This window comes from Emydura macquarii, unplaced genomic scaffold (genome assembly GCF_026122565.2).
Source record: "Emydura macquarii macquarii isolate MOO-44397 ecotype Brisbane River unplaced genomic scaffold, CSIRO-AGI_Emac_v2 contig_480, whole genome shotgun sequence".
NCBI lineage: Eukaryota > Metazoa > Chordata > Testudines > Chelidae > Emydura > Emydura macquarii.
In genome coordinates, this window is record NW_027130617.1 from 12,961,188 (window position 1) to 12,985,007 (window position 23,820).

Here is a 23,820-nt window from a genome sequence, read left to right on the forward strand (position 1 = left end):
TGCACTCCCCCTCCCTCCCTCCCGGCCCGGCCCGGCCCGGCAGCCGATCGCGGAGTCCAATGCAATACCCCGCTGCAGTGCACTAGCGAAGGCTCCGGTCTGTGTGCACCACACGTGAAATCCGAGCGTTTCGCTCTTGCTTATCTCGATGCCCTCCTCTCCCTAACTCCCGCACGAGTGAGGCCCCCCAGTCACCCCCCTTCACCATGGGGGAGACATACTAGGGCTTGCGAAGAGCTCCGCTGCTTGGGGGTGGGTGGGGAGCTGGTTTCATGGACAGTACCTGAACCTTGCGCGGTTTGGAGCTGGCTTCTGTTTTCGGTTAGATCTTCGCTGCTCGGACAAATGCATACAAATGCATTTAGGAGCAAAAAGGACAAGGAGTGGAAGCATCTCTCCCACAGCAAAAACGTAAGTCAGGGCTCAGCAGCGGGCCGAGGGGGTGCGGAGCGGAACTGTTGCTGCCGCTGCAGTTCGCTGCACGCACGGCGCGCGCCTCTGGTCGGGCTGGGACGGGAGCCCGGGTGCAGGCAGGGTGCAGGCAGTTTGTTTTGGAGCTGTGCGTCTCTCCACCCCCCCCCCCCCGTTTGTAAAAGACCCTGTTTAAAACAGCCTCCTTCTGCCAGCGGATCTACCCAACCCCACCGCTTCTGCTAAAGCAATCAGGCGGCGCCGAAGGAAGAAAAAGCTGACTGGCACTTTTCCCACCGCCGGGCTCAAACGGGCTCCGCGGACTCAAGGACTTTTCCAGGTCTCCCCCTTCCGGCACGAGTCGCGGGATTTGCTTATTTTATGCAAACAAACCCCCGCCCCCCATCGGCCGGCTGGTGGGCTGGAGCTCGCTCCACCGGCGGGACGCACAGCACTGCACAGCAGAGCACAGCGCTCTCCGCGGGGGGAGACAGACGCGCGCCGGTGTCAGCGTGGCTCTGGGTGCTCAGCCGGCTAATGCGCCAGCCTTTAAGCGGGGGGTCGCCCCTGTTTGTGGCCTTCCCTGAGCTACGACGCGTGGGGCTTTGGGGGGGGCAAGGGATCGATCGAGAGGTGGCTGCGCGCGCGTGTGTCTGGGGACGAGCACAAACATCAGCTCGCCTCTGCTGCGGGCAAAACCTCCCTGCTGGGAGCCCACCGCCGTGGCTGATTTTGTGGTCCCTGGTGAACGGCTGATGCTGGAGAGAGGGCAGGGATGTGACGGGGGAACTAAAGGGAAGCGGTACTTTGCCTTCAGTCCCTGCGTTATTTTTAGATAGGAGGATGTGCTCCCGCAGATTTTTCCACGCACGTGTAGGGGGAGCTACCAGCCCAGTCCCGTGCTGCGCGGCCCCCTGTGCCTGGGAAACGTAGGGGTGATGGGCTCGTTCACTGGAGCTGTGTCTGCGGGGCTATTTGCGGAGTCTGCCGGAATGAATCATCTCGTTATCGCGTCCGGGCAGCATGCAGCCGAGCACAGAGCGAGCAGGAGTTAGTTCCTCGCCGCCAGGGGGGAGGGAGGTTCAAAGACGCCCTGGCCTGGAGGATGTGTGTGAACTTGTGTGTGCGGCGAGGGCAGCCCAGCTAGGAGGCTTTCTCCTCCACACACACCCCGCCCTTGCATGCTAATTATTTCAGAGCCAAGGGTGTCAAACCATAGGTCCAACTCACCGCTTTCATCCCATGCAGTTTAGTAACAGTCTCTCCGAAGGAACAATCTAGGGCGGGCTAAGGGGAGACAGGGAGAGAGGGGGGAGGGAAGCGTGTGAGTGTGTGTGTGTGTGTGTGTGTGGAGGGGGCAGTTTGTGTTATAAGCACAACTTTTTGTTGTTCAAAAACGCAAGGCGGGTTTTGCGATCCCGGCCTTGCATGGGCTCTGGGCATCCGCTCCGGGCGCAGTGTGATGTGCCTGGCCTAGGACTTTGCTCCGTTTCTCCCTGAGCACTGAGCGGAGCCCCCGAGCACGGAGAAGCCCGCTGTCGGGCCGGCCTCCTTGCTATACACAGGCACTGGGGCGGCGTGTTGTTATTATTAACCGCGGGGTTGAGCACAACACGTCCGCCAGGGGATTTAGTGTCCACATTGAACACGCGCGCTCTGGGAGCCGGGTGACGTCACTGACACTCAGGGATCACGGACTTTGGCACTGACTCAGAGGCGACCTCGCTGAGCCCGCGTTAGAAGTACCCCGGAGACCCAGACACCAGCCAGTCCGTAGGGTGCGTGTTAACCTGTCCGTGCCAATCCGGATTTGTCCCCCTGGTCCGCTAGGAGCTCTTGGATCGCCGCAGGGCAAAGCGCGGAAGTCCCCGGCTCCGCGCCTGCCAGCCTGATTCCCTGCCCGCCGGGCCAGCTTTGCTGCGGGTGTGGGGGGGCGGTGCTGGGAGATTGTGCAAGCCGGGCAGGGGCAGAAGTGGAGCTTGGTGCTGCTCCCTGGCACACCTGCGGGAAGCCGCAGCGGGGCGGGCGAGAGGCAGGCCTGGGGGGGCATCGTGGGATTGTCAGGGTCCAGCTGGGATGTGGGCGATGCATAGGGGAAGGGGGCTGAGTGAGGGTGCGCGCCCCTCCGGGGGCACGAGCCAGCAGCACTGGGTGGGTGGGTGGGTGGGTGGAGTCGTTGAGTTGCTGGCGGCCAGGTGCAGGCACCCGTCCAGCACCCCGGCTCTGCTGCCTTGGAGCACCAGCGTGGATGGCCGAGTGGAGTGGGACTCAGCTGCTCCCCCGTCCGCACAGACCCTGTCCCCCAAGCTCAGTCTCCCTCCTCCGTGCTCATCCTAGCTCCCTTCTCCAGCAGCTCGTGCAGCAGCACGGAGGGGCAGCAGGGCGCTGTGGGGAACCCGGCTGAGGCGCCGAGGTGGGGGAAGCAGCGTAGCTCCTCGGGACAACAGTGTGGTTAGTTAGAGCGGAGCTCTTCGATCAGCCTCTGTGCTTTGTCGCAGCAGAGACAAGTTCTTCTACAAACTCTGCTTCTCTTCTCCCCAGCCCCACTTCTCCACGCGCACTCGCCTGCATCTCTGTTGTCCCCTCCTCCCCGCCAAGCAGTCTACCCCGTGTCCCTGCAGACTCATGACTCCCCACAGATTATCCCTATGAACCTGCACAAGCCTGCATCTCTCCCATGTCCACCTGTCCCCTCCAGCTCCTATACCCCTAACCCATACCCACCTATCATGCACAATCCTGAGCCCATGTCCCCCACTACCCGCCCCTCCCTATGCCCTTCTACTACCCAGCCACATTTTACTTTTAACTGGGAAGCCCAGCCTGGAGCGGGCTATATGTTACCACAATTGAAAGGCTGGGATATGTGGGGGACAGCAAGGGGCATGGGGGCAATCTGAGCTATATGCAAGGGCCCAAGAGGAGGGGTATGAATTGTGGCTCTGTGGGGGTTACTACCTCTCAGTGATGACAGCTAGCTGTGTGAATAAACTATCAGAGTTGACATATACAGTATTTATTAAAAACCTGGAAAATTCCCACAAACAAAAGACCTTTGTTTATAGCTCAAGTTTCTGAATGGCTGAAAATCAAGAAGATCATGAGGTAGGAGGGTAGGAAACCCATATTCAAATACCTCCTCACCTCCACAACAAACTGGTTTGCATTTACAACATTTAACTGACCACTACGCACACACCAAATTCGTCTGCGCAGCACTAAAACACACAACCTTAACTATGATTTCATACTTTTTCATGTAAAAAGAACATTATTGATTTTACCAGTGCATATGTCATCTGTCAAATGTATATGTTAACCCAGCTGCAATCAGAGTTAAGGCTGCTTATAAGTCCCAGTAGGTGGTAGAGGCATTTGGTGTGCATTGTGACTAGTTGTGAGTTGCAAGTGCAAGGGAGTTTGTTGTGGAGCTGAGGGGTCTTTGGGTGATGTTTAGTTATTAAGGCATATAAATATAGATTGCCTTAATTCAAGATCTTCTTGATCTTTACTGATTACCATAGTCAGATTTGCCCTTGAGTAAGCAACCTTAAGTCTAAGGTAATGGGTGTTTTTTACTGTGTGATTAAACAAAATTGTAGAGACACCTTAATGCTAGAAAAATGCAAATACATTTGTTAAAGTAGTACAATAACACATACTGAAGTTTACCTAACTGTGTCCAAAACTTGTGCAAAAAAACACTAATGCAAAAAATATATAAATAATAAATAATTCATTAATAATAAATGTGTGGTTTAAATTACTTTTTTAAAGTCCAGATACATTTGTGCTACAGGATTCTCTCTGGGTTTAAGCTGAAGTAAAGATCCTGCTCTGTATCTTGTCACTTTAAATTCTACCCCTGACAGCTGTTTGTGCATGAGGGGGTCCCTGTGTCCCAGGCACAGGCCTAGAACTCCTGCCCACTATTTCTCAGTGACTGACCAAATTGCTCCTCCAGTTCCTGTTCTCAGGCCCTGGATTCTCTGCATTAGGCCCTCAAATGGATTCATGGGTAATTTGGGGCTTTGCAAATTGGGTCCAGATGGGGAAACATCTGAATGATTGGAAATGTTGTGGAAGAGTTTGAAAACTCTCATACAATTGTGTAACACAGCAACATGAAAGCAGCAGCAGGGAAGGAGTTTGGCTTCTTGGGCTGCTGCTGGGACACTGAGGTTGGTTTGCACATTCCTGGCAGGGGATCTGTCTTTCCGGACCCAATAGCCTTGTGTCCAGAATCTGTAGTAACCCCATCCATTAGTCAACTTCATTTATATAGCCAGCAAGGGAGAAAAGTGTTATAGGAAGCTCAGCCTGGCAGGTTTTAAACAAAATGACATATTTATCCAAGATAGTTGTGTTTTCTTAAAGGGCAAGGAGAAAGAGAGAGACAGAGGGAAACACAAGCAGATGAGTAGAGAGAACTAGGTGTAATTCAAGAGCCAGATCCTGCTTGCCTTACTCTCGCAAGTAATTTTGGGCCCAGTCTTACTGACTCTCAGAAACAGTCCCATTGACTCCAGTGCGGTTACTTGCATGCGTATAGTTAGGGGTATTTGTCCCCAAGTTAGCTGAGCAAGTAGATAGAATAAGAACCTTCTGGGATAATGGGGTGTTTGTGTTAAGCAAGCAAAGGCCTCATGAAAAGTACACAATTTTTTGCCATTTAGCAAGCACCTTTCTTAGGGGATGCTGTTAGGTCAAATTTGGCTCCAGTATTCTCTGTGCTGGTACTGTCCCAGCAGGTTATGCAGTAATGGTCCTGATCATGCATTCCTTGCACTTCCAACCTCTCTTTGAATTCAGTTGACAGAACCTTTCATTCTTAAATGTAAACTGTAGAGCATAACCCTAGGATATTTTTATTTACTGACTTTTTTGCATTTGATTAGCTGCAAGTCCTGAACTGTTGTTTTATTTAAATATTACATTGGTATCACTGTCTATAAAATGAAAAAAAAATACCTACATTTATTAGTGAAGAGGAGGATAGAGAGGAATATTTTACAGAAATGAAAGATTTTGCTTTGGTAGTTCAAAAGGAAATATTTAAGATACTGTGGATAGCTGAGCTTGTTAAAATAAAATAAAAAAAATCAGGTAAACAATTCACAAAAAATTTGGAGAAAATTATTTACTTTTATTTTTCTCAGTTGTTTTATTTCAAATTATGTCAACATTTTCCAATTCAAAACTTTTTGACCAGTTCTACTAGCTACATGTTACATGTGCTACTTTATGCCAAATCCTCTTCACAATGCAGCCTGAGTAACTTGGGTATTCACAGGGGAGTCATGCAAGCACCAAAGAGTGAGGCATCCTTCCTCCAAATCTATTCACAAAATAAGCTCCACCCATGTGAGTCACCACAATGAGAAACTGCTCAAACTGGATTGTACAAATGTTCAGATTACCAGCATGTGTGCTCTCTGGGTGCTTTTAGTAATGGAGTCATAGATTTCAAGGCCAGAAGGGACCACCATGATCATCTAATCTAGCTTTCTGTGCAACACAAACCATAGAATTTCCCCAAAATAATTCCTGAAGTATATCTTTTAGAAAAACATGCAGTCTTAATTTAAAAATTGTCATTGATGGAGAATCCACCACAACTCTTTATAAACTGTTCCAATGGTTAATTACTCTTACTATTAAATATTTACATCTTGTTTCAGTCTGAATTTGTCTAGCTTCAACTTCCAGATTTGACCTTGTTTCTCTTTCGGTGAGACTTGAATATATTCATGGATTTTGAAAAGCTTCTTCAGCTTGTCTCCTTGATCTGGCAACAAAAAAGAAAAAGAAAAAAGAAAAAAAAGTATCTCACAAATAGCACCCACTTTTGGCACCAAAATAAGATGTCACTCACAATAAATTACAGATCTGTGATCCTCCCACTTCTTTCTTACATGAAGGATGAAATAGTTAATAATGTTGACACTTAAATCATCATCACCAGGAATCCGAGTTAACACTTGAATGAGATGAATGGTGGAGTTCACATCTATTGTTCTAGGCTCTCTGCAAATTCTTCTCTGCTTAGTTTCTAGTTGGTTCACATTTTTAAGCTTTTGTTTGCAACTGCAACAACATGCCGGATTTTTTTGTTTGTTTGTTTTAATGAAAGCTGAGCTGTTCTGGAGAACGTTGAGAGAGGTGCTGTTACACCGTTTAGCAGTTGAATGTGAGCCCTGTACATCCCTGAACAGTCATCAGGCGTTAATAATTTTCAGTCATTGCTGTCTAGGGCAGGCTGTGATCATTACCAGTCCCTGAACTATTCAGTCCCCCAGCTGGGAAAAACTAACAGTACTGATGGGTTTAGTCCATTTTCTAGTGGGCAAGTGTCCACATCGCAAAAAGCACTTCCAGAATGATCATGCATTAGCATCATTGATTGGCACATTCACTAGGGCTGGCTCAAGTACATTTTGTTGCTCCAGTCTTCATGTAATGATGTGATCTCCCCCAGCCTATATTCAAAATTATGAGAGAGGGTTCAGAGGCAATGGGCAGGGATGGGAATAAAAGAAAGACCTGACTCTGGGACAGGAAATAGGCAGTGGCCAAGGAGTACTGAAACAGCCCCAGAAAGGCCAACAGTGGGGTTCAGGAAGAGGGAGAAAACAGCCTGTAGTTAAGTCAGCTTGAGAGGTTACTGACTCCCTAATACAGACATTGCCACTTTCCCTGCCTTCATGTCTCAGCAGAGAAGGTGGCCCAGCAGACACAAACACATGAGCTGGGCTTGAGACACAGTCAGGGGTCAGTCTCTCTGCTGTCCATGAGGCCCACACTGCTCACTCATTCCTCTTAAGATCTGACTAGAAGAAGAGTAAGGAGCAGGGCTTGAAACATTTCATTCACACTTGCTTCCCCAAGGATTAAGGTCCCTGTCTAACTGAGGCAAAATATAACACGACTTATTTTGTAATTTGGGGTTTGTAACAAGGGTCATGAAGTCCCAGGAAGATGACGGTCCAAGCTGAGTTATTCAGCAGAGAGAATAAATAAGCTACTCTAGAAAACCATGGGGAGGAAAAAAGGACCCCATTTTAGTGCCAAATCCTACAAACCTTATGCAGCGAGCAATACTGCTTATATGAGCAAAGTGAGTAAGAATTGGCCCTTAACCAGCACCAAGAAAAGTTGTGGACTTGATTGAGAAGTGAGACCTCATGCAAAAGAATTTTCCTACCATGACAGTGACTTCCCTAATTCTTCATGCCCCTCTATGGGCATGGAGCAGCTCTCTTGTGCAACTTCAGATCAAAGGAAAGGCTCAATTTACAAAATACTTTACCTGTTGTGGAGTAAAGAAACAGGAGGAATAGGATTTCCCAACCATTGGGGAAACTCAGTCCCTATGGTTGTCTTTTAGTCTCTTCTTTGTCTGATTTCTTGCCTGTTCCTGACATTAGCCGAGAGATAGGGGTGTATATGCTAGACATTTGTCTTTACCTTTACTATTAATATATCTGCATATCCAGTTACATTTCTGTAACCTACAGCTTTTCAGAATCCTTTGGACTCATCCTGTAATTATGTATTGGGATGTAAAAAATGAATGTTTGACATATATAGCGATCCCTGGCTAATGTGACTGGACCTGTTAGAATGTTAAGAAAGAACCACCTCTGCTTTTAGGATATGAAGGTTTCATTAATCATCCTGAGTGGTGTCCTGTTAATGAAATTTCGTTGGGTGTTTTTTATTGTTTGTTTGTTTTTGTTTGGGAGTTAATTTGGTGCTTATGAAAGTCACCAATAACAATAGGTTGAGCCATACACACTGTGCGCAGGTACAGTACAAGCTTCCACATTTAGGTATTTTTGCTAAGGCAGCTAAATTCTGCAATATCTTTCTTGATCTAGCTTTGAGTGTCTCACTCCAGTAAAGTCAGAAAGTGCCAAGTTGTATGATATGTGTGAATGGGGATTGTATATGCTCACATTCACTTGTGACATTACATTAGGATTTGGATTCAAGTCTCCAGAAATGGAAGCCTAAAATGCGAACCCACTGCATCAGTTGGCTTTCGTATGTCACCCAACAGTTTCTGCTTGTGAATGGCAGCTAAAAATGCTTTAAAAGGCATTTCTTGCTGTGTCATGGAGTTAGGGCTTGTCTTCACTTACCTGGGAGATTCGGCGGCAGTCGACCGGAGTTATGCAAGCTACGCAAAAATCTTGCGTAACTCCCGTCGACTTCTCTGCTTCTGTTCTGCACGCCGTCCTCACTACACTGCACCAACAGGAACTGTGTTCCCATCGACGCAGCGCTACGCCACTTGAGAAGGTGGTCTTAATACATTGATTTCTGGATCGACTGAGTGGGTCTCCACTGACCATTCAGTCGATCCAGAGAAGTTGATCTGACGGCGACAAATTTGCCGCCGTCGGGGAAGAGATAGCCTTAGCCCCTGAGGCTGTGAAGGCAAGAAGAACTACAGCGATTCCATCAGCCATGAAAGAAAGCGGGAAAAGCAGAGCCAAAGAATTGAATAGCTATTTTAAAATATAAATGTGTACTGTGTGTGTGTGTAAAGAAACAGATAATAAAGATATCTGCAATATGACTCACATTTACAGGGTGGGATTTTGAATGTTGACCTCACTCTGCTGCCATTGAAATCTGATAAAATTTCCAATGATTTCAGTGGGAGAGAGTTAGATCAACAATAAGCCCCTTTGAAAATCCCACCTATTATATATGCATTTCTCTTTAAAAAACTGCATGTGTTTATACTTTTAGCTGTAGGTAGCAATCCAGATTACAAACCACTAGTTACCCAGATTTCCTGTCTATGAACTCTTTTCCATGGCTTGGGTGTCTAAAGGCAGTCACCTACAATAAATACATATAAAGATGCCTAAATAAGACCCTAACTTCCTCTGAAACTCAGGCTACTTTCTTAGTTTGAAAATTTGGGGCTTACAGTCTTAAAAACTCCATGCAAACCTTATACAGTGAAAGCTTTCCTTTGATTTGTGACAGATTGCATCATAAAGACATATCCTAGCAGTGCAGATACACTTCGTTTAATTTTGTACATCATGCTATTTTCCCCTAAGCATTTGAAATATTATATGGTTAATAGAATGTTTAGCCTAATATATCAGTAATGGTATATATGGTGGTTCCTGGGTGATGTCAAGGTCACTTACTCAGTGAGCAAGATAAGAACAGAGATGTTACCACCTGGAGTATTTTTTAAAAGTACCTTTTTAAGACAAAAAACCTTTGATGAATTGTAATTGTTGGGTCTATAAAACTTCCTCCTGCCTCATAGCATCTACCATGTTTGTCTTCAGAACATCAATTGTCAGGGGATTATTCAGAAGAGTGAATTCAGCTGTAGTGAAAATTTGTGCCTTCAGGAAGGACTATATTAGAAGAATGAGCTGTTGCGAATCACTGCTGTCTAGATGTAGGCAAAGCAGATAATGTGAACAGAATTTGTCTGTATCAACTGAGAATACAGGAGTGCCCCTCTGAGCATGGAGTTTTGATTCAAAGAGGTTCTGTGATTTTTATACCCCTAAGAAAGCATGATACATTGGTGCCTTTGAAACACTAGTAGTTATAACCGGGATCTTGGTCATAGAAAAGAAGAAAGTACAAGACCTACAGATTCATTAGTTACTACACACCATTTTCATTTCTGGATAAACTGATAGAATATGTAATAAAATTGGTAATGAGTACTATCGGTAAAATGCAGAGTATAACAAATTGTCATGTCATATTTTCATTACAATAGCATTTTTTCTATAAAGTAGTTTAATATGAAGTGGATACAACAAAATAAAATAATTTCAAAATGAATATAGTTGTCTTGTGAATAGGCATCAGCGTAGAATGTATCTACTGAGCATGTGTTGGTTGAAACATGGGGACATATATTATCCTTGACTCTTCTATGAAATTTCTTATTAGCATCAGTGGAAAATTCTACAAATCTGAGGGTACTATGGCTCTGATCCATAAATTAATGAAGTCAATAAGAGTCTTTTAATTGACTTCAATTGGCGTTGAATCAGGCCTTCCGAGTCCCAGGGAGTTTTAAACTGTTGGTTGGTTAAGATTTTTTTTCTTCACATTTTAAAATTCTTTTTTCTTTTAGGAAAACCCTCCTCCTTTTTCTTGCGATATGTGTAGCTGTGGGTGCCGCACAAATGCCAGCACAAGGTGAGAAGACTTCCTTATAACAGAATATTTGAATAATCTGCCATTAGAGGGAAAAAGTAAATGACTTCTGGTAGTAATGACCTTAAATTCAGCTGTTCAAAAGCTACTAATCCAAATGTCAGATAGAGTACAATGAGATCATAAGTTTAAAGTAATCATTTGGAAAAGATGACCTTTTGAAAATTACTCAGATTTTCTGTCTATGAAATTGCTCACATATTTAACTAAGGTCTTTATAAAAGAGAAGTCTTGTACAGTGAAAAGGCTTTGATTGTGTCGTCATTGTAAGTGGGTGTTCTTGGGGGCGGTGAACTGTGACTGAGTTACCTTTGCACTTCTTAAGACTCTGCAAGCAAACCAGTGCCTATAATAAGTGCTTAGTCTAAATTGGCATTATTAGGCAAAAGATGAAATTCACACGTTAGCTTATTTTTGTATTCAAATACAGATGTCGGTTAGGAAATAGGGTGGTGTTTTGTTTTTGTCTGCCTGGTGTCCTGACACTGCCAGATGTGAAGGGTTGCATTAGAGATGGTTGAAGAACATGTATCCTCAGTTGGTGGAAGTTAATGTGTCAGGATGGTAATTTTTGGCTGTCGGTGATGGGTCATGGATGGCATTGAGTGCTTGTCATGTAAATTACCCTTCACTGTCTAGGGGGCACACAAAATGATTTCGTCTTTGAAAGAAATGTTCACTGTTGGCTGGTGACTAGATTCACCACAAAGAAAACCAAACCAAACAGCTGGAATACATTTTTAAGAAAGGACTGATTCCTGATTATATTTTGCTGGAGTTCTCTGGGCATGGATCAGCAGCTGAGTAACCCCTCCCCACGTACCACTTTGCACTGGTACCTACGAGTTGCAATACTTTTCTGTTCTCGTTTTCTTCCTTGTCTTGTATTTTTTCTGCATGTTTTGTCTTTTCCTATCTTGCTCTTAACTATTTTCCTCCACTACTTGTTTATTGGTCCTCTGCTCTCTCCATTATCTCCTGATAGGGCTGTCTCCCTATTCCCCCATTCAGCAGCATGCTATATGCTGCCTGGAATGTTGTGAATTTCCTAGTACCATTCTCAACTGATCCGAATTTTGCAACAGAAGAGAAAGAAAGCTTGGCCTGGGAGGCTGAGCCTACAGTCATATATGTACATTGACTGCTCCCATGGCCAGCTACATTAGAGGCCACTGCAGGAACAGGGAGGGAAGGTGGGTGGATTTAAGGATTCAGCTTCCACTTTTCCTGAAGCAGCGGAAGTGGGTAATAGATAACACAGTGATGGTAGCTCCTGTGTAGTAAAGGGTGAAGCTAGATTCCCATTATATATCCAATTTTCAACCTACCTCTCCAAACTTTTCCAAAAGATAGCAAGTTTCCACAACATTTCACATGCCACATGTCATCCCCTGGAGGAAATTTTCTGGGACAACTGGCAAAATATCAGAAAAGGAGTTTTAAAGTTACAGAACTAGATCCTCAGCTCTAGCAGAGCAGTGCTCCTACGAGTAGGGGGTGCAAATGTGCCCCCTGTGCTCCTATAGTCCTGGAGGCGCAGGGCTGGTCTTCTGAATAAAGCAGAGAAGCGTCATGACTGCTCTGTTTCCTGTAAGCAGAATGATACCTGGAGAGCTGCACTAGCAGCTGGGGCTTGTTAGGTGAAGGAATGCCCTGTCTGTGCTCCTTGTTCCAGGAGGAGAAGCTAGTATTGCAGCTCTACACTACCTAGAGATTCCACTATGAAGAGGAAACCTGCGCAGGCTGCCTGGCCTTGGAAAGATAATTTGGTAGTTGTCTGCTTCCCTTAACTGGTTTTTTTTTTTGTGGACTTTTTAGCCTGTGGGCTAGGTCTTCAATCCATGCAGGAAGTGAAGGTGGTACAGAATGTGCTTCGTACTGAGCAGGTAGCTCAGCAGGAGCATGTTACACACTTGCTCTGTGATCTGCACTGGCTACCCAGGGCTTTCCATGGAGAATTTGGTTTTGATCTGTAAACATCCTAACTGGTCTTGAACCTGCAAACTTCCTAGACTGCTTGTCTCTCTGTCACACTGCCACAGCAGAGGTCAGTGGAAGCACTCAAGCTGATGCTCCTTGAGTATCAGGAAGGGAGCTGTTGGCCCTTTATCCACTTCTATAGCTCTCATCACCCTAGTATTTGAGCACCTTTTGACTTTGGAACTTGCGTCCCACTTGGTCTGAAATCATTCAGGTTTATTAATTCCTAGAGCACACTGACACACTTACCTTTTACAAGGGATTCGGGGAGGGGGATTTTGCTTGAGGAGCTATCATTAGGGCAGATGGGATATTTTTCCACACCTTTACTTTGCTGTAAATTCAATCTAATTCCTGCTGTATACAGTGGATGTTGCTGCAGGTTTTATATTTGTTTTGTGGGTTTAGAATGATTGCCAGGATGCCTAGAGTTCACACCTCTTCTTAGAAATTTATGTAGATAAAATAAATATGTAGCAGGGACAGAGTGATTTGGAATCATACAATTTTCTGCCCCAGCCTCATGCTCCCAGGTTGGAGGAAAAAGGCAGAACAGAGGAACCATTTCTGATGCATCAAGAAGAAAATGTTCCACATAAGCAAATGAACTTTCAAAGGTGTTTGCTCCTCTACAGTCATGCATACATCCTATTAGAATGAATTGTTAAGCACACACTGCAAAGTGAAAAGAACCCCCATAATTACATTAAAAGATAGCAAAAGTTGTAACTTAACCCATCAAATGTATGGAAGTTTGTAGAAAAACATCAGTACCTAGCCACAAGAGAAAACCTTATTGTTTTTCTACTGAAGCTTACTGTGTCCACTTATTCATAGCCTGATCCTTAACTCTGAAGCCCATTTTTTCTTGGTGTAGGTAACAAACTTAACATTCTTGTATTTAAATTTCTTTTGTAACGTGTTTCATGAAGAAATCTTGCTAGAGCCATCATTACGCTGTTGTAAACATGACCCCATTTGTAGCTGATATCAGTTCTATGTAATTCAATGGGAAATCTCCCTGAATGAAAATTTACTCATTCTCAAGGGTAAATTTCACTTAACATGTGGTTCTTTGAGACTGTAATATAAAAGGCTGTAAAAAGTAGTTATGCATACAAAGTAACTAATCTATAAAGTTTTCTGCTTTAAAATACACATGGGTTATTTTAAATAAGAAAAGTTATCTGGGCATACTGAGATATCCATGCCAGCCAAATTTCAGTTCTTAAAAATCTCTCTTTAAGAAATAGCTAAAATGTATTGTATATTGCAGAGTAATTTGTGGGGAACCATATTATGAAAGAGAAAATTGTTTATATTTCACAGAATCAAAAGAAATTCAAAGAAAGAAGCAACAAAAAGGTAGACAGTTGAAGCAGCCTATCCCTCTGCCTAACTACATAGCAGATCCAGAGGCAGTACTAAGTTGCTAACAGAATTATCTAGGGAATTTGCCAAAGATCCGGATGCCACCCATTGGTTGGGAGTCAGAGAGTACAATGAAAGCATAATCTGTGGTATCCTGGATGGGGGGTAATAGGTTTGATGGTTAACAGTACAAGCGATCAGTAATTCAGGAACATCACTTATTGCAGGGGTTACATAGGATGTGGTTAATGGGGAGTAGATATGTCCATAATAGTGGACTGTCCTTCATTGAGTCAGTTATGTGGTGTAGGTAGTCCTTTAATCTATAAATTCCTTGCGGTGGCGCTCCACCTTACTCATCCTGGTACTGTCTGTGCCCGGTGATGTGCTTGATGTAAATATCTCTCGACCACCTGATGGTGTCAGACACCATGAGGCACCGCATCAGCCGGGCATAGCACCGACCGACACCACAGGCCGCAGCACACACTCGTTGCTGGGATCCCAAACACCCAGGGCTCCAACGATCAGAGCGTGAGTCTAATATGGCTTTCATTCCCACCCAAGCTGACCTTAGAAAGTTTGTGTGCTGCAGATTTCAAGTGTCTCAGCAAACAGTCCACCTTTTAGCTCACCTCTCCGGTGATGTCCATGTTCACTCGTCTCACTTCCTTAAATGACAACCAGATTCACCAGTAAAGACATTTCTACCCATATGATTTATTGAGAAAAAACCCGTAAGGATGAAAGCACTGCAAGCAATATAAAGTTATAATGCTCATGCTGATGGATAAGGATATTTAACTTGGAGCTTTGCAGTCAGAGGATACTTGTCATGTTAGACTTTTCTCCATTTACTATATAAAATGACTGCTGCTCATTAGTTTTTTTATTCATAATTTCTTTTAAAGCTCTGTAAACTGAAATCTTTGATTCATTCACCAAACTGTCTTCCCGTACTATTCCCCCCATCCTGCCCCCAATGTGTCTCAACAACTACCTAGAAGGACAATCTCTAGAGGTGGAAGCACAGCTCAGATTCCATGGTCCTCCAGTTCTTCACCTGATAGGTTCCAGCTGTAGTGATGATTTTTGAGATTTGGGCACATATTCTGAACTGTTAAGACCATCAAACTCATTCCCACTGAATAGCCATCATCAAGTAATAATTTTTGGTCATTGATCTGGGCTGGATTTCAATTAGTGACCCCGGGATGAAAGAGTCTATATCCTATTACCATTCCCCAGTCTGAACTATCTTGTCCCCCATTATGGGCCAGATTCTTTCTGGTTCTTAGATGGGTGCACAACAGTGGAACTGGGGGAGCATAAGGAGCTGTGGTCCTCCTTCCACAGCCCATGCAAGTGCCTGTTAGAACTGTAATCCCTGCACTCTGGACTTACTCCTTTGGTGGTGCACAGTACCCCGAAAAAGCCAGAGCAATAGCTACATTTTTCCCTCCCCACGCCAAGTTCAACATGCAATGGCCAATGGAGCAGGCTGGCTGCTCTGGAGGAAGTATAGTGCATCCCACTAAGGGGTGTAGGAGCCAACAAGTAGCCTCTAAGCTCTGGGAGACATTTGGTTCTTTGGACCACAATGCCTCCTAGTGTTCCCCCTAGGATAGGATGGCACCACACTGCCCCTTTCTCTGGGCTAAGTGTAACTGACACAATCAAGCCCTGTGATAATACTGTGCTGATACATTTTTAAGAGGGAAGCTCTTAGCTAGGTTATTGAGGGCATTCTTCCTGTGCTGTATTTCTAACGGTGATAGGATTGTGTTAAGTTAGTGGCTCCCAACCCATGGCCTGGGGGCCAGAAGTGCCCATGGGGTCTTTCAAAGTGGCCCGCGTCTCCACTTCTGTTGGCTGCAGAAGGGAGCCGTTGCCTAAGGACCCAGACGGAGCACATTTCCGCAGGGCTTGCTGCACCCAAGGGGACGGGAGATCAGCGCTCCCATCACCCTGGCTGTAGCAGGGAGCACAGCAAAGCACTCTGCCTGGGTCCCCAGACACCGGGGTCCCTGCTGGAGCCAGAGGGAGGGGAGCACTGATCTCCTGGGCCCCTGGCTGCAGAAGGGAGCCACTGCCTAGGGACCCAGGTGGAGCACATGAGGCTAAAGGATACATGCGGTTTCCCTCCTGCAGTCAAGGGGATGGGAGATCAGCAGAGAGGCTGCCTCCTTGCTGAACTCCTTCCGTCTGGTTGCAGTGGGAGGCCGGGAGGGCTGCTGATGGAGCAGCCAGGACCCACCATGCTAGAGGAGGGACAGGACTCTAAAAATCAGTGCCTTCTGGTTAGCTGCCAGACCCTGTGCTTCAGTGTGTAGTGACAGTCACTCATTGACACTAGTGCTTTGTCTGTGAGTGTGTGACATACTGTGAGTAATTTGTAGGTGTAAAACAGTGAATGTAAACATGAGCACAGTAGCATCAAAATGTTTACTTGTTTACTTGAAGTATGTAGTGATTTGTATTCCTTAATGGTGCGTACGGCGATACATTTTTTATGAGTTGATAGACTGGTGGCCCTTCAGGCTTGTAAAAATGATATTTGTGGCCCTTGAGCCATAAAGGCTGGGGATCACTGTGTTAAGTCCTCCATGTCATCTTTAAATTTGAACTGCCTGACTTTTGGCAGTTTTGTTATTACTTCAGAGGGAAGAACAGTATTTTTAATGTACAATAATTTAAAAAATAATTATGAATAGTCCAGTTTGTTTGAGGCATCTCTGATTTATCCTTCAATTAGTAATCCTTCTGACAAAGTGTATGCTTACACAGGTCATTCTGCAAACACAAATACAATCCATCACAAACAGAAGGTGTATATGGAGTTAAAATGCAAACTGGAATTATTGTTCCACCCTATACAGCCAATCGCCCCACCTGGCCAATATGTAGAGGGGTCGGAGCCATGGCTGTTGCCTCCTTGGGGTGTCATTTCCCCAGGGGAACATCTGCAGTCCACAGAGCATAGAGCTGTAATTCTGCCTGGCCTTTGTAAGAGGAAAGCAAGTATTTCGTTCCTTTGTGCCCACATGTAATGACTAAGCAGAATCTAGCCCATGGCAAATCATGATTTTTCATTAGCAGATGCATTAAACTTGGCAGTTGCACTGTAACCAAGTATTTGCTATTAGTTTATGATGGATTAAAATACAGCCTGGATAAATTAATTACTCTGAGGCAAAACATCCTGATAAATTGGCAGATATGTATTATTTTCTCCAAAGGTATGCTTTCCCTTGCCCTTGTCTGTGCTGGCTACCTGCCAATACAATCTTGGCACAACTACAAACTCCCTAACATGACTAGAACCACTGCAAGGTGTGTAATTAATTTTCAAGATGTACAGTGCACTCAGGTTTATGCTTTTGATTCCAATTTTTAAAACCCTTTCAAGGAAATCTCCAGCTTTTTTGTATTTTCTATAGAAACTGAGCCAAGATGTGTCTATTCTTAACATTTGCTACTGATATGTTCAATAAACAGAGAGTGGGAGAGCCTGAAAAGGAAACTTAATTTCTACTAAAACATTGCAACCATCCATTTGTTTCAATTACTGTCTTTGAATTTTATTTGTAGCTGTACCTCCACTCCCTTAACATTAGCAGAAATCCTTAGCCTCCACTGGCCACTCCCAATTTCATTTAAACCACTTTATAGGTAAAAAGCCCCATCTTTATTTACATAATGCAAACACAAATTACATAGCACAAAATGCCCTCCACCAAAATATGTTGGAAAATGCTAATTTCTCCCCAGTCAGGTAATAGCTTGGTCCAGTTGTTGGATACCAAACAAATTCAACCAGAGGCCAACTCTCTCATCTCTATTAATTGATCAGAATATATTCACTCTCTGGAGGAAACAGGCTTTTATTCCTCACTTAGGGCCAAATCTACTTTGTACAGCAAGGATCCTTCTGAAGTGACCCATACAGTTGTAGCAACGATCTCGTGAGTGCAACATACTATTGGATTACAAATTTTTTTCCTCTTCCAGTATAATGCAATCCTAGTTTAAATAATTTCTATATAGCTGCAGCCTCTTGATTAACGGAAAGGATGGGGCAGGATGGGATCCTGTGATGGTATGTAAGTAAAAGATGGCCTCTTGCCAGCTTGAGAAGTGAATTTAGAGTAAGTGGAGATTCTACTTTCAGAGTCTGTTGAAAATAGAGAGAGGCCAGGAATTGGGACTTGTTCCATTTTGTAAATTACCTTCTCCATGTTCTAAGTTTTAGGTGCACGTTAGAGTGTAGATTGCTGCAATGATGTTGTCACTGAGTAGTAATCTCACTGTTGTACTGGGAATAAATGTATTACATGGACAATTCTCAGTCTCCATGTAATACAGCATTGGGTGCAGCAGGAGTTATGGCTGGACAGAGTCCTTGGCAACATGCCAGCAGTGGAGCCATGCTATCAGGAAGCCAGAGGAGTGCAGGCAGCCAGAACCGATGTGGAAGCATGAGTACTCTCTACCTGGTTTCCTGGGGAGCTGTCAAATTTGGGGACTTTTGTGAAGAGGGCAACTCCCCTCCACCATAGGATATGTGTGGGGGGGTATCTCTACGAGGGAATCTCTACAGAGTCCTCCTCACATAGCACCTCCTGTGGGTGAACCAAGAGAGGAGACAATCTGGGTCTCAGGTTTAAAAGGGGTTGTTCCATTTATCAGTTTAGCTAACCTTACTCAGGTTTCTGTGCTCCATTTAAATCACTGACTGGTGCATCTTACTTTGGGATTTAGTGACCTAATAGTATACAGTACATTCATTCTGGGAAGTATAGTTTTACTCAGATACTGGTATTTGATATTGGTATTAGGATGTGTGTCTATATAATATATATATATAAATGTATCAGTTTATGAGCTTATGAATGAAATAAACCAATATTCCATCCCCTCTCTTTTTGTTTGTCTTTTGCAGGCATAGATGTTCTTCATCAGTTAGGCCTTGGTGGGAAAGACATACAACATCCATCAGCAGTGACTACAGTGCCCTTGTCATCTGTTCCATTATCTCAGGGGGTTCGCTTCACAGCCTCGGGTGTTGTTTTAACTACAGATGCACACATTGAATCGCCCATCACTCAAATCATACCATCAAGTCTAGGAAATCAGTTCACATTATTGATTGGGCTACACTCTTATAGAGTAAACAATGCTTTTCTTTTCAGTATTAGAAACAAAAATAGACTGCAGTTTGGGGTACAGCTGCTACCAAGAAAGGTAGTGGTATATACTGGAGGGAAGCAGTCTGTATATTTTGATTACAGTATTCATGATGAACAATGGCATTCATTTGCTATTGACATTAGAGACAAGACTGTCTCAATGTTTGCTGAGTGTGGAAAGAAATATTACAGCAGGGAAACACTTTCTAAAGTACAGATATTTGATTCAGATGGTTTGTTTACCTTAGGACGGATGAACTCTCAGTCTGTCAGCTTTGAAGGAGTAATATGTCAACTGGATATTATCCCCTCTGCACAAGCCTCTGCAAACTATTGTAAATATGTGAAACAGCAATGTCGCCAGGCTGAAACATACCGATCTCTGCCAGCACCTCCCCACACTTCTTCTGGGGTGTCTGTAAACTTTCCAAACAAACGGTTTGATGACAACACCCAATCTGAACATAAATCATTTTACACAAGGAAAGAAGCATTACACCTTCCTATAAACAATACTACACGAGTCCATACTCTACCTGAATCCTTGGAATTAAGAAACGTTACTCCATTGGAGCTTGCAAAATCTGAACCTCAGTCCACAGAAATTAGACCTGAAACAAATGTCCAGGAAAACTTCAGTCAGTCAGTTCCTCAACAGGGCTTGAGCAAAAAGAGGAATGGCACCAAAAATACCCCAAGATCGCCTCCAAATAGTTCAGATAATGCCACAGAAGATGCAGTCAGAAAAAGCGTGCCCCCTCTCATCTCTCCTATAAAACAGAGTAAAATCAAAAACACAGGAAAAGACGACAAAGCCAGGCAGCATTCTGATGAACCCCTGGAAATGCAGCAAATCTTAAACACAACTCTGTACAGGGCAACTGTAGATCTGTCTTTGGATAATCAGCTCAATCCAAGGGAGGAAGGTGTATTTGATGCTGATGAGACTTATGCTGCAGAAAACAGTTACGAAATTGATGTTGAAAGTTACAATTATGACTATGAAGATCTTAACAAAATGTTTGAAATGGAGAATACAAGAGGGCCAAAAGGAGAAAACGGACCTCCAGTAAGTTGTCTTTATTATAACATTAATATGATACAGCAACACATATTTAATAGAAGGATCTGAAATAAGCACTGAAAATTGTGCCAAAACTGTGACAGAAACTTCTGAATGTGATGTATAAATGTATGGCTGCCATAGGATGTGTGTCTGTCCAGAACGTAATTTTGACATAAATGTATTTTTTTATATACTGACAGAGTACAAAGCCACTCAGTTCTGGTAAAATGATAAGCAAACCAGATATGTTGCCTTTTTTATTTGAAATGCAATGAGATGTTTACAACTGCGCTAGATATAAATAGCTCACTTAATAAAATTATAGGGTTAATGCACATAGTACATGTGTTAAGACTAAAGCAAGACAAGAATGGATAAAATGAACCAAAGAAAAGAAATGAATTTGTTATAAGAATGGTATCATTTTCTCAGCTGAGCAGCATTCTTAAGGTATGTCTACACTGCAGTTAGTCACCCATGTCTGGCCCTTGCCAGCTGACTCAGGCCCACAGGGCTTGGGCTAAGAGGCTGTTTGATTGCAGTATAGACATTTGGGCTCGGGCTGTACCCTGACCTCTGGACCCTCCTGTCTTACAGGGTCCTGAAGCCCAGGCTCCAGCCTGAGCCTGAATGTCTACACCACAATTAAACAGCCCCTTAGGATGGGGCAGGTTTTTAATTGCAGTATAGACGTACTCGTAGAGGTTATAATCACATGATGGAAAACAGTTGATTCAGGTGGAAAATATTTGCAAGAGAGAGCACAAAATCGAGATCAGGAACGCCATTCCTAAACCAAGTTTGTGGGACCCGTGTATAACTATATATTTAGAGCATTCTGACATAAATTAAAATTATTATTATTGAGGCTATTCTGTATCCCACGCTCCTAGGGCACAGGGTTGCCAACCCTCCAGGATTGTCTTGGAATCTCTAGGATTTAAAGATTAGTCTTTAATTAAAGATTATGTCATGTGATGGAATTTCCAGGAATACATCCAACCAAAACTGGCAATCCTTCTAGGGCACCAATAGCGTGTCAGATGTACTGTGACTAGGAGGCAGCGAGGCCTGGTAGGCACTAGTCCTGGAGGGTTCCAGTAACAATTCAGACACATGGCTCAGGAAAAGGTTTAAAGGTTTAAAGGTTGCAAATATCCTAGGTACAGAAGCGTAAACAGTTACAGTTCAAAGTGAGCAATAGTGGTGCTTGATTGGGTGGGCCCCTGGAGGCAGTCCAGTTGATTGTCAGGGTTCCTCAGGCCTAGGGCCGGGGTGCCCTCCCCACTCCAGTTTCTATTCCAAGAAAATAGGGGCTTGCAGGTTTCCAGGCCAGGCTCAGTGAGTGTCTCTCATTGGGGCCCTCTGCTCTGTCTCCATGCCCAGCTGCTGCTGCCGCCCCTTAAGTCCCACATAGACCTGCATCCTCTGTAATGTCCAGCACTCGCAACCTGTTCCCCATGCATCTGTTCCTGCCTACAGTTTCTCTCCAGCAATCTGCTTGTCATATGGTCACTGCCTCAGCTTCTCTGCAGCTCCTTGTTTCCATGAGGCTGCCCTTACACTACAGGCTGAGCCCAGCCACTTCCCTACCTGGCCAGGAGAAAGAGAAGTGCTGTGAGGAGAGGACTGATGGGAGTTGCAGTCCCTGCTTTGCAGTTTCATCACAAAATACATTTAATTAATCTTTGTGATAAGCAACTTCTGAAACGTATAAAAACGCATGTTTGTATTTCTTTAATGTGAGCTTAATCTTCCTAGTTTGTATGTGCAAAAGCCAAACACTTTCTTAATATATACAGATAAAAACTAATTTATGTGAGATTGCAGACTGTAGAATGTTTCCCAACATGCTTGCTTCACTTGAGTAATATGATAGTTGATTCTTATTTGAGTTTCTGGTTGAGCTCCAGAAACCATAGCATGGAGTAGATAATTCCACTTCTGCTCCTCTGTGTGTTTGTGGTTATTACTGGAAAGTTATTTGATATATGTCAGGCAGCCTCTAATATATGTTTGAATAAGTCCATAAATTTAGTGTGTGTATTCTCTCTCAGCGCAACAGACATCTTTTCATAAAACTAGTCATCAGCAACTAAAAATCCTATCTAAGGGCCCAAATTTTACTTTAAACAAGATCCAGATGCTAAGGGCTAGAGAGACAATTGAGAAATGATGTGTTATTAAAAATAATTACAGTTAATCCATGGGTGATCTTGTTTGTTTGCCCTGAATATGATGCCAGTCCTTCATTTTCTTGTTTTTGCCCTCTGTAACAGTATTTCTATAGATATAAGTCCTTCGCTGTCATCAAGATGTTCTTAATTCTTGTTTTTAAAGATGACAAAATTTTATAAGCACTAATAGATTGTGTTGAGTTGGAAAGGATAATGCAAAAATGGTATGACAAGATTTCAGTCAGTCAGAAAAATCGAATCTGTTCTTTCACAAATAGCACTGAAATCTTTATGGGACAAGTTATTATTTATTCTTTGTACAGCAATAGCACCTGGAGGCCTCAGCCACAATCAGGGCCCCATTGAGCTAGGTGCTGTTCATATACGTAATAGGAGACAGTCCGTGATTTATCTTGTCAGATAAATAGACAAGACAGACAAAGGAAATATTATATCCCTATTTTATAGAAGGGGAACTGGAAAACGCAGAAAAATTAAGGGTCTCATTTAGCGAAGCACTTAAGCATGAGTTTAACCTTAAACATGTGAATACTCCTATTGAAATAAATTTGATCACTTCCATGATTAAAATTAAACATGCTTAAGTGCTTTGCAGGATCAGAGCCTAAGATTTGGCTCTAGGTCACCCAGAGGGAGTCTGTGGCAGAGCCAGGAATTTAGCCTAGATGTTCTGAGGGCCAGTCCAATACCTTAACCACAAGACCATCCTTCCTCTCTATGGGTCATTGGCACCAGGGAGGGGGAGGGTAGATGCAGAGCTTCACTACCACAGCAGGAAATCCTGAAGGGGAGTCTGCCTCTGCCTAGCCTTCTTTACACTAGGTTTTTGTAGATGACTTGAACCAATGGGCTCTCTAGAGAGATGCAGTCTGTAAATCCAGAAGAACACAGGGGCTGCCACTATGATTGCCCTTGTTCCATGGGAATGTTCTTTGTTCCGTCTCTTATTGAGTCTTGTTCACCTCGGGAGGAGTCAGTAATAGTCTGGTTCTTATGTATTCAGTCACATCACTCCGTTTCCTCACTAAAACTGCTTCCTTGAACAGTAATTCACCTCCAAACCAACACTTGAATAGATTCATGTAAGGCCCACCCCTAAAATCTCATCAATGGAAAATCTAAGGAAGCAGCAGCAAAGAACTTTCAAAGTTCCCTCGTCGTAAGAAAATGCTGATGAGACATGAAAAAACATATTTTTTCTTTCATTATGTTGTGGTTGGTTTGAACCTTTTTTCAAGGTTTCAACACAGAAATAATGTTCAATCTATCAGAGTTGACAAGCAATAACTAGCTTTTGAGGTTTTCAAAATCCTCAACTTCACTTTAGCTTTATAATCATCCACCATAATCGAGTCTTGCCTAGCATAATTAGAGCCCCCTATATTCCATG

General features: G+C 43.9%; 1 protein-coding gene across 1 annotated transcript in view; it reads left to right on the forward strand.

The window, feature by feature from the left end:
- Positions 1-310: 310 nt before the first annotated feature.
- COL24A1 (collagen type XXIV alpha 1 chain) overlaps positions 311-23,820 on the forward strand; it is a 200,445-nt gene continuing 176,935 nt past the window's right edge. Inside the window, exons 1-3 of the mRNA XM_067538541.1 lie at positions 311-411; positions 10,544-10,608; positions 18,920-20,235. Of these exons, the coding sequence (XP_067394642.1) occupies positions 356-411; positions 10,544-10,608; positions 18,920-20,235 (1,437 nt within the window). The 5' untranslated portion in view covers positions 311-355. The remainder of the gene's footprint in view (positions 412-10,543; positions 10,609-18,919; positions 20,236-23,820) is intronic.